General features: G+C 37.2%; 1 protein-coding gene across 5 annotated transcripts in view; it reads right to left on the bottom strand.

Annotated features, from left to right (window-relative positions):
- Nucleotides 1-13,328, bottom strand: part of Bruce (BIR repeat containing ubiquitin-conjugating enzyme) — a 241,074-nt gene that overhangs the window by 14,877 nt on the left and 212,869 nt on the right. For all 5 annotated transcript variants that reach the window (XM_068364131.1, XM_068364132.1, XM_068364135.1 and 2 more), the window contains 7 exons: nucleotides 11,855-12,089; nucleotides 11,460-11,674; nucleotides 11,017-11,254; nucleotides 10,138-10,368; nucleotides 9,516-9,856; nucleotides 5,972-6,101; nucleotides 2,777-2,994 (listed from right to left, as the gene is read on the bottom strand). In XM_068364131.1, coding sequence (XP_068220232.1) covers nucleotides 2,777-2,994; nucleotides 5,972-6,101; nucleotides 9,516-9,856; nucleotides 10,138-10,368; nucleotides 11,017-11,254; nucleotides 11,460-11,674; nucleotides 11,855-12,089 — 1,608 coding nt within the window. The remainder of the gene's footprint in view (nucleotides 1-2,776; nucleotides 2,995-5,971; nucleotides 6,102-9,515; nucleotides 9,857-10,137; nucleotides 10,369-11,016; nucleotides 11,255-11,459; nucleotides 11,675-11,854; nucleotides 12,090-13,328) is intronic.

Raw genomic sequence — 13,328 nt, 5'->3', positions numbered from 1 at the left:
AGCATCTGAGGTGCCTAGACATACTTTCTGTAATGCGTTGTGAAAAGCCCCTCTGAAAGAGGAGTTGCTGCACAGTTTCCGGGCAAGAAGTTGAAGCGAAGCTACGACTTTGTGAAAGTTGGCATGTGGCTGTTTGAGTAGATCGTGTAGTGAAGGAAGTTCCCTTGGAAGCTTTGTCGGGAGCTGCAGAACGTCCGAGAACCATTCTGTGTGATGCAATAGCAGGGCTATTGGAGTCATTGACAAGTTCTTGCTTATTTTGACTTAGTTGAGGACTTTCTCATCAGAGAGAATGGGTAAAATGTGAACACATCTATGCGGTCCCAACATTGTTGGAATGCATCTTGCCTGAGACCCAGGGGGTCCAGGACAGGGGAACAGTAGAGCGGGGGCCTGAAAAAAAAAAAAAAAAAAAAAAAAAAAAAAAAAAAAAAAAAAAAAAAAAAACGGCATAAGCATCGTATGTTCTCTTCTAGGAAATTGATTCGCTAATGCGAAGTTTTTCTAAAAACTAAGACCTTTGATGGGAAAAGAAGGAAGAAAGTGCCTAATATCAAAGATCGCATATGCAGTATGTCTGGTTATAGGAAGTTAGACTAGTAATGTATAACCTGTTTTATACAATTGTTTTATGACCTGGTTTCTAGTAAGGGATATAGCCATTGCAACTCATTAGAATGGAGTTCTAATTGTAAGATTATCTATAGCCCTTGTGGGCGGAAAGATCGCTTGCACGCATACGTACCAGCCCGTCTGCTGTAAGCTTTGCCTCTGAGTAAACATTTGAAAAACTAATTTGAGTCGATTAAGGGAATAATGTATGTGCGATGAATAGCGGCATTATTACACAAGGAAATTGTAACATTTGTAAACAAAGAGAAGGTGGCTATGTTTGTTGCCAACGTTCGTAAACGTAAGCCAACACTGCTCCGTTAGGACTAATGGCTTGAGACAATAACCATATAAAAGTAAAATGAAAAAATGTCTCGGAAGCCTATCTTGTAAAACAAGAACTCGTTGTGCCCAATGTCGGCATGCGGCTGACTCCAAAAATTGGTAGAAACCATGTTTGTGGCAGTAACCTCAAGATTTTGTCTTGGAGAGAGCACATGCACCGCAGAGGGAGTTCTTATGGGCTTTTGGGAGTTTTAACAAACACCTGTCAGAGTTTAACTTCTCAGGAACAAGAGTTTTCCATAAAGGGTTTGCTCGAAACCCATATATTGGGCCACTTCGTATGGGGTTACTATCTAGCGCTTTCTCGTATGGGGTTTCCATCAAAACCTTCTCGCTAGCAAGAAAAACTACCGTCTAATGTAGGCAGGACCTAACAGAAGGAACTGAAGTGTAATGAAAAAATTCTTTCTGCTGTGCTTCCGTTGATAAGAATTCGGTCTTATAGCCGTTGAAAACAGTGATGGGCAGATAACGAATCAGAGATTTGCTGAATCGGAGCACTGGTGACCCGTGTGAACGTCTAGATCGTGACCGAGATCGTTTATCTCGTGATCGTAAGTGTGAGTCTTGTGATCGTAAGCGTGAACTCTTAAAGGAACGCATTCGTGAAGAAGAACGCTGAGACCCTGATAACCTTTAGTTTCATGAGCAAAAAGCTCTAGAGTTAGAATGCCAAGATCAGGATAATCTGCAATCTCTTATCTCATCATTGGATCGTTGTGAACAACGTCCTGAAGATGATCGATCAGAAAGAAGAGTTGATGAGTCTTGTCCCTGCGATTGACGATCAAATGAAGCGCTGGACACCTGGAGATCTTCTACAGCTGCAGTAGGAAGGAGGTTAGCCTGTGGGCTGGAAACATCCCTAATGGGAGAAATATTTCCCTCAGACTTGACTCTTAGCAGAAGGACACTTAATTCTAAATTTTGACACAGTATTTAAAATGTTATTTTTTCAAGGATTAAATTGATAAATCATTATCTTTTCATAATATTGACGATGATGCCACAGGATGGCCAGAAGGCTCGTCGTTGGCTGGAGGCTGTTCAGAGGGCAAAAGGAGAACCTCGCATATGTCCAGGGCAAAGTTAGCCACAGGCGAAGGATTCATTTTAGCCCCACATTGAAGGAGATGCAGAAGCACTTCCTTTGAAGGGGAAGTAAAAATTCCCAAGGATGGCCAAGCCTGCAATACATCTGAAAGGAAGAAGGGCACCTTAGCAGCAGGAGAAGATGCTTCGCTATGGGAAGCAACTACTCCCCGAAGTCCACGAGGCTGCCCAGGAGTTAAAATTATTGCACTCCTACTCGAACGTTCCATTGAGGAAGACGGGCGAGTTAGACTCTGACTAAGAGCAATCGCGCTTAGCCTTTATGGGCTAAACCTTGAGGAAGAGAGAGGAGACAACCGCTCTCTAGTTGCCAAAAAGAAAAAGTGACTAGATCACTGTTCCTTTAGTATATATAGGTGGCTAGTACCCATAGCCACCCCCTACCCAGTGTCTGAGTGGGCTTGCCACCTCGCACCATAAGTCTAATTGGCTACCTTCCTGCTTTACCGAAAGAATATCCATAATAAATAATGTAAGATTTGTTAGTTTTGTGAGCAATAAGTGATTCCGTTATTAAAAGTGTATTTATGGACTTATGGAATACATCCAGTAAATTTATTTTATTTCTTTTGGGAAAAATTATATTAGAATAAAAGCGTTTCAGATTGTGAGCTCCCAGAATTAATTAAACTTGTAAATCAAGGTACCAATATAGCTGTATAGAAATGAAAATACATACATGATTAGTTAATTCAATGTTACTCACCTTCATAATATCTAACCTATCAAGATCGGTACGAACAAAAACTGATGACGAGTACGATAACGGAAGCGAGGAGGAAAGAGTGACGGCTTCCTGCGCCAGTCGCTTCATCCTTCTCGGTATACAGAGATCTCCGGCTCCTCTCACCAACCCTTCATAATGATGTGACACAACAAACTTTATACCCCTTTCTTGATCCTCAACAACCATTTCAAAAGTATCTGGAACAGAAGGTAAACTTTTTAAAAGTTATTCTCTAATAAAATAAATTTCAACTAATATCAAGTTTTAAAAAATTCTGAACATGGATATTTATAATATAGTCTCCCCATTTCATCATTCACATGGGAACTTGCTACACAATCTACAGATTACGCATAGTATTTCATAGCATGAAGTTAAATCCTAACGAAATTCAAAGTATGATTATAAGTAGGTCAAGGATAGTTGTTCCTCAACTTTGCTAATATTTCTTTAACTCAGTATGACTTAAAATATTAAGGGGGATTCTCAACAGCCAGTCTACTTTTGAGAAACACATTAGGTCTGTGTCTTCTTCAATTGCAAAAAAATTGGCTTATTGAGAAAGTCTACAAGATCTTCAGCAATCAATCTGTTTCAATTCTTTCCTTCTACTTTGTTTTGAGTTTTGTTCTCTTGCCTAGTCTTCAGCTGCTGATTCTCATCTTTATTTATTGGACAGGAACTTATGGTCGATTAAAATTCTTATTCCTGATCAAGATATTAATCTCAAGCATCTTCGTTCAATTTGTTCATTATGAATGTTGCATGAGATTTTTCATAATTATGACCATCCTTAACATTCAGATCTTCCTGGGCAGTACCATAATGTTCATAATACTAGGTATGCAGCTAATTCTAATAGTCACGTCTTCTTCATCATGAGGTTCAATACTACACAGTATTCTAGAAGTTTTATTCCAGCTGTGATGAAGTTGTGGAATGATCTTCCTAATCAAGTAGTTGAATCAGTAAGACTTCAAAAGTTCAAGCTTACAGCAAATATTTTTATGCTGACCAGGATGAAGTCTCTCTTTATAGTTTATATAAGAAAGATCCATTTCAATGGTGTTACTGTTCTTAAAATGTTTTATCTCAATTGTTCATTGCTTCTGATGATATTCATTTATTTCCTTATTTCCTTTCCTCACTAGGCTATTTTTCCCTATTGCAGCTCTTGGGCTTATAGCATCTTGCTTTTCCAACCAGGGTTGTAGATTAGCTAATAATAATAATAATAATAATAATAATAATAATAATAATAATAATAATAATAATAATAATAAGAGGTAGATGGGGAAAGCTGATCAGAAACATCGACCCCACATAAAAGTGGGAAAAGATGTAGACAAAGAAGAAGAAGAAGAAGAAGAATAATAATACTGCCAGGCAGATTTATTGAACCATAGAAGAGGAAGATGTAAAGGGATTTGGAAAATTCCAATTATTGTCTTACAAACAATGAATGTACCTGATCAGTACTTCTTAGTGGGATAAGACCTCACATTAGACTGCCTTATTTTCAAGTCACCAAAGAGTTGTCTAGGTAAACTACCAATCTTTAACATTCTTTTCTTGGTAATAATGTGTCCAAATTTCATCACTTGAATTACAATTGATATCTGAACTATCTGTCTGGAATATTTCACTTCAATAATGCACCTAAACGTCTCAAGATCACCCTTTTACTGGTCTTTCTCCTCGGCTCATGTTATGTAGTCCTTTTCTTATTTAGCCGTCAATTCAATGTTACGGGAAAGGTATCGAGGGAAACTTATTTAGGAGTATAGAATGTAATAATTGGTAATCTACAAGATGATGTTCAGAATAAATAAATAAATAAATATCTGCATACATGTATACACATACATACATAGAATTGCTGCAAATGATTTATGTTTTCGAGGGACAAACATTTCCTTTAGACTTGACTCTTAGCAGAAGGGCACTTAATTCTAAATTTTGACCCATATTTAAAATGTTATTTTTTCAAGGATTAAATTGATAAATCATTATCTATATTTTGTTTACTGTAATTTTGGTTTAATTGTCAAAGCTCAATTACCAAAATTTAAAGTACTGCTACAAAGTGTGGTTTTTTATGTAGCTGTAGTCAGTGTGACTACAGAGATGTGCTAGATATCACCATTTGACCATGTTTTGTGACCCCCCCGCCAAAAAAAAAAAAAAAAAAAAAACACACACACACACACAAAACACTATCATAGGCTGGGAAGAGGGAAGGAACAAAACCATGCTGGGATGGAAGAGAAAGTGGTGTATGTGGAAGAACAGGACAGTAAAGTTGTTATGGCATGTATGAAGTAGAAAGATACTACACACTAAGAATACCACATTACAGTAGTTTACAGACTTAAAACTGCAACATATGAATAAGGCCTCAACTAATCTATACAATGGACTTATATAGTAGATATTGGAAAAGACAAACAAAATGTAGATTTTGAAAATGTCTGACAATAGAATGCTCAAGATTCTTAGCCACATAGTTGGAAGATTAGTATTAGAATGCAGCAGCTAAAAAGGTGATGCAGTGTCCAGTGGCTAAATATAGACTGTGAACCAAAGACCGAGATGATTACAAATAGTAGTGATGATGAAAATTATAGAACTTAGTAGTAGCAGGAAGATAACCTAGAGGACAAAAGAAAATAAAGTAAAATGTAAATGAAAACCTAAACCAGATGGGAATTCAGGCATAGTGTGCACGAGACATGAATTAGCTAGCCGTAGTCTATGTTTACCATGGCTGTGACCAACAAATTCATTGGAATTTGCTCATATCACTATTTCTGCCTGGTACTTTAAACACGTTTCTTTACTAAAGGAATCTTGACCATCAGACCATGGGTTACCTAGAGTAGACATGCTATAAAAAATATGAGAGTTGGTTGAGTGGGATAGACGAGTTATTGGAAAGAAAGAGCCTTAATATTAAAGAAATAAAGCTAAATGCAGTACAAGGGTGAATGTCGCACTATTGGCAGGCGAGTATTCCCTGCTGGTTTAGGTGCTTTGGTGAATGTAGTTTAATTCTGAAATATGTATGAACAAAAATACTCAGGGTAGTGATTTTGGCTTTTTAATCATGGAAATATTTTGTGTATGCAAATAAAAACACTTTAAGCAACCAATGTTTCTGTACAAAATACTTACCAAATTGCAATGGCTTTAGACTACCAAGGTACACCTCCATAAGCGACTGTGAAGAGTCAGGTTGAGAAGTACCACTACCATCTGCCTGGTCTTCTTTATCCAATTCCTGTTGCATTCTCTCTGTACATATCTGAAATACAGTAAAAAGATAATGAGATAAAGCTTCCACCTTTGGAAAAATAGAAAGTGAAAAGAAAAAAATTCAATATGAGAACACTAATAAGAAATCTCTTTAGCACTATTAGCACTATCTAAATTAGGCATTATGTCTAGATGAGCAGCATTAAGTATCATACACTTAACCCAGACAATAAGCAAAAAATTTTTTTCTTATTTGCATAAGGACTACATTGGGCATAATGCAGAAATAACATGACTAAAAACAGTCAGGTCGTATCCGAGTTGAACTCGCCATTTTACAGGGCAATATAACTATAAAATGTGACCCCAGAACGTACCAATTTACTCATGTAGTAGACTCAACACTAATAACATACATACATACATATACCAAGGCACTTCCCCCAATTTTGGGGGGAAGTCAACATTAAACAAATGAAACAAAAAAGGGGACCTCTCCTCTCTATGTTCCTCCCAGCCTGACAAGGGACTCAACCGAGTTCGGCTGGTACTGCTAGGGTGCCACAGCTCACCCTCCCACATTATCCACCACAGATGAAGCTTCATAATGCTGAATCCCCTACTGCTGCTACCTCCGTGGTCATCTAAGGCATCGGAGGAAGCAGCAGGGCCTACCGGAACTGCGTCACAATCGCTCGCCATTCATTCCTATTTCTAGCACGCTCTCTTGCCTCTCTCACATCTATCCTCCTATCACCCAGAGCTTCCTTCACTCCATCCATCCACCCAAACCTTGGCCTTCCTCTTGTACTTCTCCCATCAACTCTTGCATTCATCATCTTCTTTAGTAGACAGCCATTTTCCATTCTCTCAACATGGCCAAACCACCTCAACACATTCATATCCACTCTAGCTGCTAACTCATTTCTTACACCCGCTCTACCACTCACTACTTCATTCCTAACCATATCTACTCAAGATACACCAGCCATACTCCTTAGACACTTCATCTCAAACACATTCAATTTCTGTCTCTCCGTCACCTTCATTCCCCACAACTCCAATCCATACATCAAAGTTCGTACAATCACTTTCTCATAATGAACTCTCTTTACATTCATGCCCAAGCCTCTATTTTTTACTACTCCCTTAACTGCCCCCAACACTTTGCATCCTTCATTCACTCTCTGATGTCCATCTGCTTCCTCTCCATCATTTGCTGCAACAACAGACCCCAAGTACTTAAACTGATCCACCTTCTCAAGTAACTCTCCATTCAACCTCGCACCACCTTCCCTTCTCGTACATCTCATAACCTTAGTCTTACCCACATTAACTCTCAACTTCCTTCTCTCACACACCCCTCCAAATTCTGTCACTATTCGGCAAAGCTTCTCTTCCGTGTCTGCAACCAGTACAGTATCATCCGCAAACAACAACTGATTTACCTCCCATTCATGTTCATTCTCGTCTACCAGTTTCAATCCTCGTCCAAGCACTCGAGCATTCACCTCTCTCACCACTCTATCAACTAATAACATACTGTAGTATAAAATAAAATGCCTACAATGTGACTAGCTATGACCCTAATCGTGAGGATCTCCCAAATAGCCATCCTACTCGAGTTATCGCTCACACAATAATAATCTTTTTGCAGCTAATGACATTAATCCTTTTCTTCATATAAAATACCCAATTCAACATACCCTTATCAATCAAGTTATACCACAAGTACGTATGAGCTTAAATTCCCATTAGGCATTTTCCAATAAAGACCTCACAAAATATTAAGAAATCAGTACCCACATTCTGTGGATGACCCTCTACCTAGCTCTCTATCTCTATATACCCATCACATTACCAATCACTCACAGTGGTTATAACAGATGCCCATTCACACTCTCTGCAGTGTTCCTGACTTGTATTCTCTGACATACCTACACTATATCATAATAAACTTGAATGTACAGTACATCACAGACCAACAAAGAACAATAAAACCTCCTCATCCTCTGTCATTACTTCTCAAGCCCCTGTGGTTGCAGAATTCTGTGGATGATAGACTACACTCTATAAACAGGGGGAATTTTTTGCATGTAATGAATGATTTGAAGTTCTCTGGCATCGTGACGTCAAAGGTCATTGACGTCGATGTGGTTTATTATAAATAAAGACTAAGAATATTTAATTAAAACCAGAAAAATAAACATGTTATAAAAGTTAAATAGCATTCAGAAGACCTGCTTCTGGTGTAAATTTAAAAATGCCACTAGCATTATATGACACTATGTCCAAGGATCTTGGCAAGAATGAACCTACTATCCTTACCTCGAGCCTCAAACATACCTATTTCTTACTGTGCTATAAGTGGGGCATTCAGTCAACAAATGCCTCACTGTCAAGGGTATCAAACAGTCGTCGCAATATGGTTGGTATTGGCCAGCCAGCAGAAACTCATGTGTTATCCAAGTGTGACCAATGCGGAGACGCAAAGAGTAGTCTACCATTTTCGGGGCACCATGTTATACCTCCAAGTCGATATAACATTCGCAATTTCTCTCATCTTATTTTTGGTTAAACTATCCCTATGCTGCTGCCAATTATTATACATAAAATTCTTAAGAGAATGGGACACCTTCTTAGTAGCAACTCGGCTGCAGCATTCTTTACCAGTGCACCAGCCAACCGTTGAGATACTATGCTAGAGAGTTATGGGGTCCTTTATGGGTCCTTTGACTGGCTAAACAGTACTACATTGGATCCTTCTCTCTAGTTACGGTTTATCTTCCCTTTGTTTACACATATAACAAAGAGTTTGGCCTATTCTTTACATATTCTCCTCTGTCTTCATACACCTGACAACACTGAGAATACCACACAATTCTTCCTTGCTCAAGGGGGTTAACTACTGCAAAGTAATTGTTCAGTGGCCACTTTCTTCTTGGTAAGGGTAAAAGACTCTTCAGCTATGGTACGCAGCTCTTCTAGGAGAAAGACACTCCAAAATCAGTGCCTTAGCCTCTGTACCATGGTCTTCTGCTGTCTCGAGGTTCTCTTGCTTGAGGGTAAACTTGGGCACACTACTCTATCTTATTTCTTTTCCTCTTGTTCTTTAAAGTTTTTATAGTTTATATATGAAATATTTATTCTAATGCTGTTACTGTTCTTGAAATATTTCATTTTAATTGTTAATTACTTTTTTTGTACTTTCCTTATTTTGTTACCTCACTGGGCTATTTTCCCTGCTGGAGCCCTCGGGCTTATAGTATTCTGCTTTTCCAACTAGGGTTGTAGCTTAGCAAGTAATAATAACAAAAGTAACCTTTGAAAACAGCATAGAAATACCTATTTTTCTGGTGAGCTCTTTTATATTCAATATAACATTTTTCTGGAATCTTTATATTCTTTACAGGTTCAAGATAAATTAAGATTTAGATGCAAATAAAAATGACAACAGTCATACCTTTACAACTTCTGCTGTTTTCTGAATATCAGGAACAATTAATGAAAGACCTTCCTCTTGCTCAGCATCATCGCTTGTCCCATTAGCATTGGAGTTGTTATTTCCACCACCACCTTTGGAAGACTTCCAACGAAGTTTTGCCATGTAGGTGTTGACAGTGCTTTTCATTTTTTCTAGAAGAGTAGGAATACAGGGGAGTGTGGTGGTGCTTCCCCCTCCATTACTAACAGTAGAATTCTGAGTCGTCATAAGCAACGGAGACAAGCTAGTTGTGACCGAAAGTCCTCTCACTAGAGCTAAGAGAGCTCTATACAGTGGTACGTGACGAGACATATCGAGAACTGAAAAATTATGAAAAAGTTTAACCATGTAATTAACTTGCAAGCACACTATAATATTTCTAGCAATGACAGAGACCCTTAACTTATTCACTCACCGTGAAAAACGTATGAAACCACGTTTACTATATAATGAAAAAAATATTCAAAATCCATGAACTTCCAAGTAAAAGCAAAATAGAAATAAGTCTGATTACTTCCTACTACAATATCAAGGACAAGTATATGAAGAAACTGTATTAAAATTGACTAAATAATGCAGACAATATTCCTTCGAAACTCACCTGAATCATTGCTGAGATTAGAGGCAATAGTTGTTATCAGGCCAGAATTTTGGTATAAATGCAGAAGTGCAGGAGGAAGGGCTGGTGAGGTATTATGGGGTGGGGAGAGAGGAGGTAGAACAGGGCTATCACCCACATATGATGAGGAAGGGCCTTCACTTTGCGAATCAGGAGTGTCCCCTGATGCACTTCCGTTTGTCTGCTGCTGTAACTCGGGTGGCAAGATATCGCCTAGAAAAAATCATTAAAGTTGAGTTAATTGTAAAAAATATTCAATGTACTTTATCTTAGCATTACTCTTTTATACACTGACGATGTAGTGAGGATTTTTTTTCCAAATAATATACATGAATAAAAAGAATTTCTTTCAGACTAATTATTAGGGTAGCCTGTTGTAAGAAATTTCTCAAATGCTATTTTTCCTTTTTACAATACCTACCCTGTAAATGATAAAGATTTAGTTTGTTTGTATTTGCTAGAGATTGTAATCCTTAGTGAATGTTTGCATGGGATAGACATTGCTGGGCTAAAATTCAGCACTAGGTTACTCCCTTACATTCACCCTTTGAGCTCTTCGTACACCATTGGAGTTATTTGTGCAGATACGCAAGAAATTACTGGTATGTATAGATTAGTTTACCTCAGCATCACATTTAAGGTAACTTTCATAAGACTACATTTTGGTTGTACTATCCTACTATGTGCTTTGAAAGATTTATTATCTTCTACTGTACTTACACTCACATTATTTAAAAATAATGAAAATCCAACATGACCTAATAAATATTTTTTAAAAAATCCCAACATTGCAATCAGACAATTTATATAAGAATAATTTTTCATTCATTACAAATACAAAGTGCAGTATTTACCCCTTACCTGGGTTTATATATTGGGCTAACAAACGTACAAGCCAAACTACATGTTCTTCTTCCACCTTCTGTCTGACTAGTGCTTGCTCTACATCCCAACTTTGTGTTGTACTTCCAGTTCCATAACCAGTGCCTTTGGCCCAATAGTGACATCTATCTCCTTCACCGCGATGAACACCAATGGTATCACGAGTGTCGACGCATGTGGCTCTGGTTGTAGCAACCACTAACCCAATAGGAACATTCTGGTAAAACAAGAACAATTTGTAAACTACACGAGAAAATATATGTTGGCGTTTCATTGGTAAATACAATACACAAAACTAAAAGCAGAAAGTCTTCTGTACAAAGGCTGACTGAAATCTCTAATTTCTTTTCTTCACTGAATAAATCACATCAAGAAAAAACACTATTACCCCAGCTGCACAGTGTTTCAACCAATACACTTACTTGGTGATAAAGGGATGATACTACTTCAGGGGTATCTTGATGTGAAAGTGCTGCTAAACATGCAAGGATTAAATGGAGGGCACCAGACTCCAAACACATTCGACGTAACAAAAGGCCATCATCAGTAGTCAGAGGCGTAGCTTCTAACAACGATTCCAGCACTTGGAAAGGCATTGTGGCAAGTGATCCTCCTACTCCAGAACCTACAATATCTCCTACAAAGACAACAGAAATTAATAATTTGTGATTCAATTCACTTGGAACTACACAAGGAATATTCTCTCTTGAAATTTTGCCTTATCCAGATATAACTGACGACCTTATTAATTGAAGTATATATGACTATAGAATAAGTATAAAAAAAAAAAAAACAGGATAAATTAATGTATACTCACCACCATCTCCATCATCTGTGACACCTAGTGCTAATCTCAAGAGGCAACAGGCTTTGTGAGTGTCTTTTAATAATGTTTCTGCATACCCAGGAAGTCTTAAGAAGAGAGTGAAGGCTCCTAAGGCATGAGGAGGGATGGATGGTAGAGTCAGCAGACTGACTGTGCTTCCTCCAACTGGTCCTGGTGAACCACTACTCCCTCCACCCATCACAAAGTAATCAAAGACATTTGCAGACTGAAATAAAATGCATAATTATTTCTCAAACAAAATAAGCGACTATGAAAGAAGAACATTCTTATTAATGATCTTTTTTTTTCAATAAATTTCAGAAAATTTGTTTAGTTCCACAACATAATTATTGTATTCAGAAATTCTTCTGGAACAGAAACTAAATGCCTAAATCTATATAAGGTACTGTACTCCTTCAAGCAAAATACATAACTTTCTATACCACAAATCTTTGGATGTACTTTATCAGGCAGAGTTTCAAACAAATAGGAGTAAATTAATATTGATATAAAAACCCATTACACAAAGTTCACATTTCTCCATTCCAACAAATATTTTCACTTTATATGCCCATATAATAAGTATCTAAAACAAGTTAAATAAAAATTGAAAGAATAAAAATTGAATATTATATAAAGTTCATATTTCTCCATTCCAACAGTTTTTACTTTATACGCCCATATAACGAGCATCTAAAACAAGTTACTAATTTCATAGTCATAAATCACTGTCTGAGCTGTATTGACTGTTCCACTGGTTTTCATACTTTCTGTTGATATATTCACCCTGCAAATAATTTTCTTTGAACCTATCTACCAATAGGATATTTCACTTAGCCAGTTTCATTCTATCAAAATCTTCCAGCTTTATCCAGGCTGCTGCTATTTTTACTTTCTGCCTTCTCAATACTCACTGCTTTACAATCCAGTGACCACAAAGGAAAAAAAATATTGTACCTCTTGCTATATTACCATCTGTCTACCACTACCTCTGGCTGTTTTAATTTTTTTTTCTTTGCTTTCTTTGTTTTACTTACGTTAACTGCAAAACCTTTAATCTTACTTCCTATAACATTCTTCTAGCTTTTAAACATTTCTATAAACTCTTCCTCTGATTCTGAAATCATATAGGTCTTCTGCATATAATAGCCAACTTATCATATGTTACAAACTCCTTATTAGTGATATCATATTACCACTTTAAGCTTAAGCTTAGCATAACTAGGTTGATCAATTATATTTAGTCAAGGCTGTTTTTTACTGTCCTTCAGTTTCAAACAATACTTTATTTTTAGTGATAACATATATTTCCCCTATCAATATCGAGTAGAATAATACTGGTATGAAATCCAAGGCTTCCTTGAACTAAGGGTTTGAAAACTCAAGCGCCTTGGTACCGTAAGGAGAGACGTTTTTTCATTGGAATATTTATCGCAATTTATCCTGGTTATTATAAGCATGTTGA

Source organism: Palaemon carinicauda, chromosome 41 (assembly GCF_036898095.1).
Source record: "Palaemon carinicauda isolate YSFRI2023 chromosome 41, ASM3689809v2, whole genome shotgun sequence".
Taxonomy (NCBI): Eukaryota; Metazoa; Arthropoda; class Malacostraca; order Decapoda; family Palaemonidae; genus Palaemon; species Palaemon carinicauda.
This window is presented reverse-complemented; position numbering and strand designations above follow the sequence as displayed.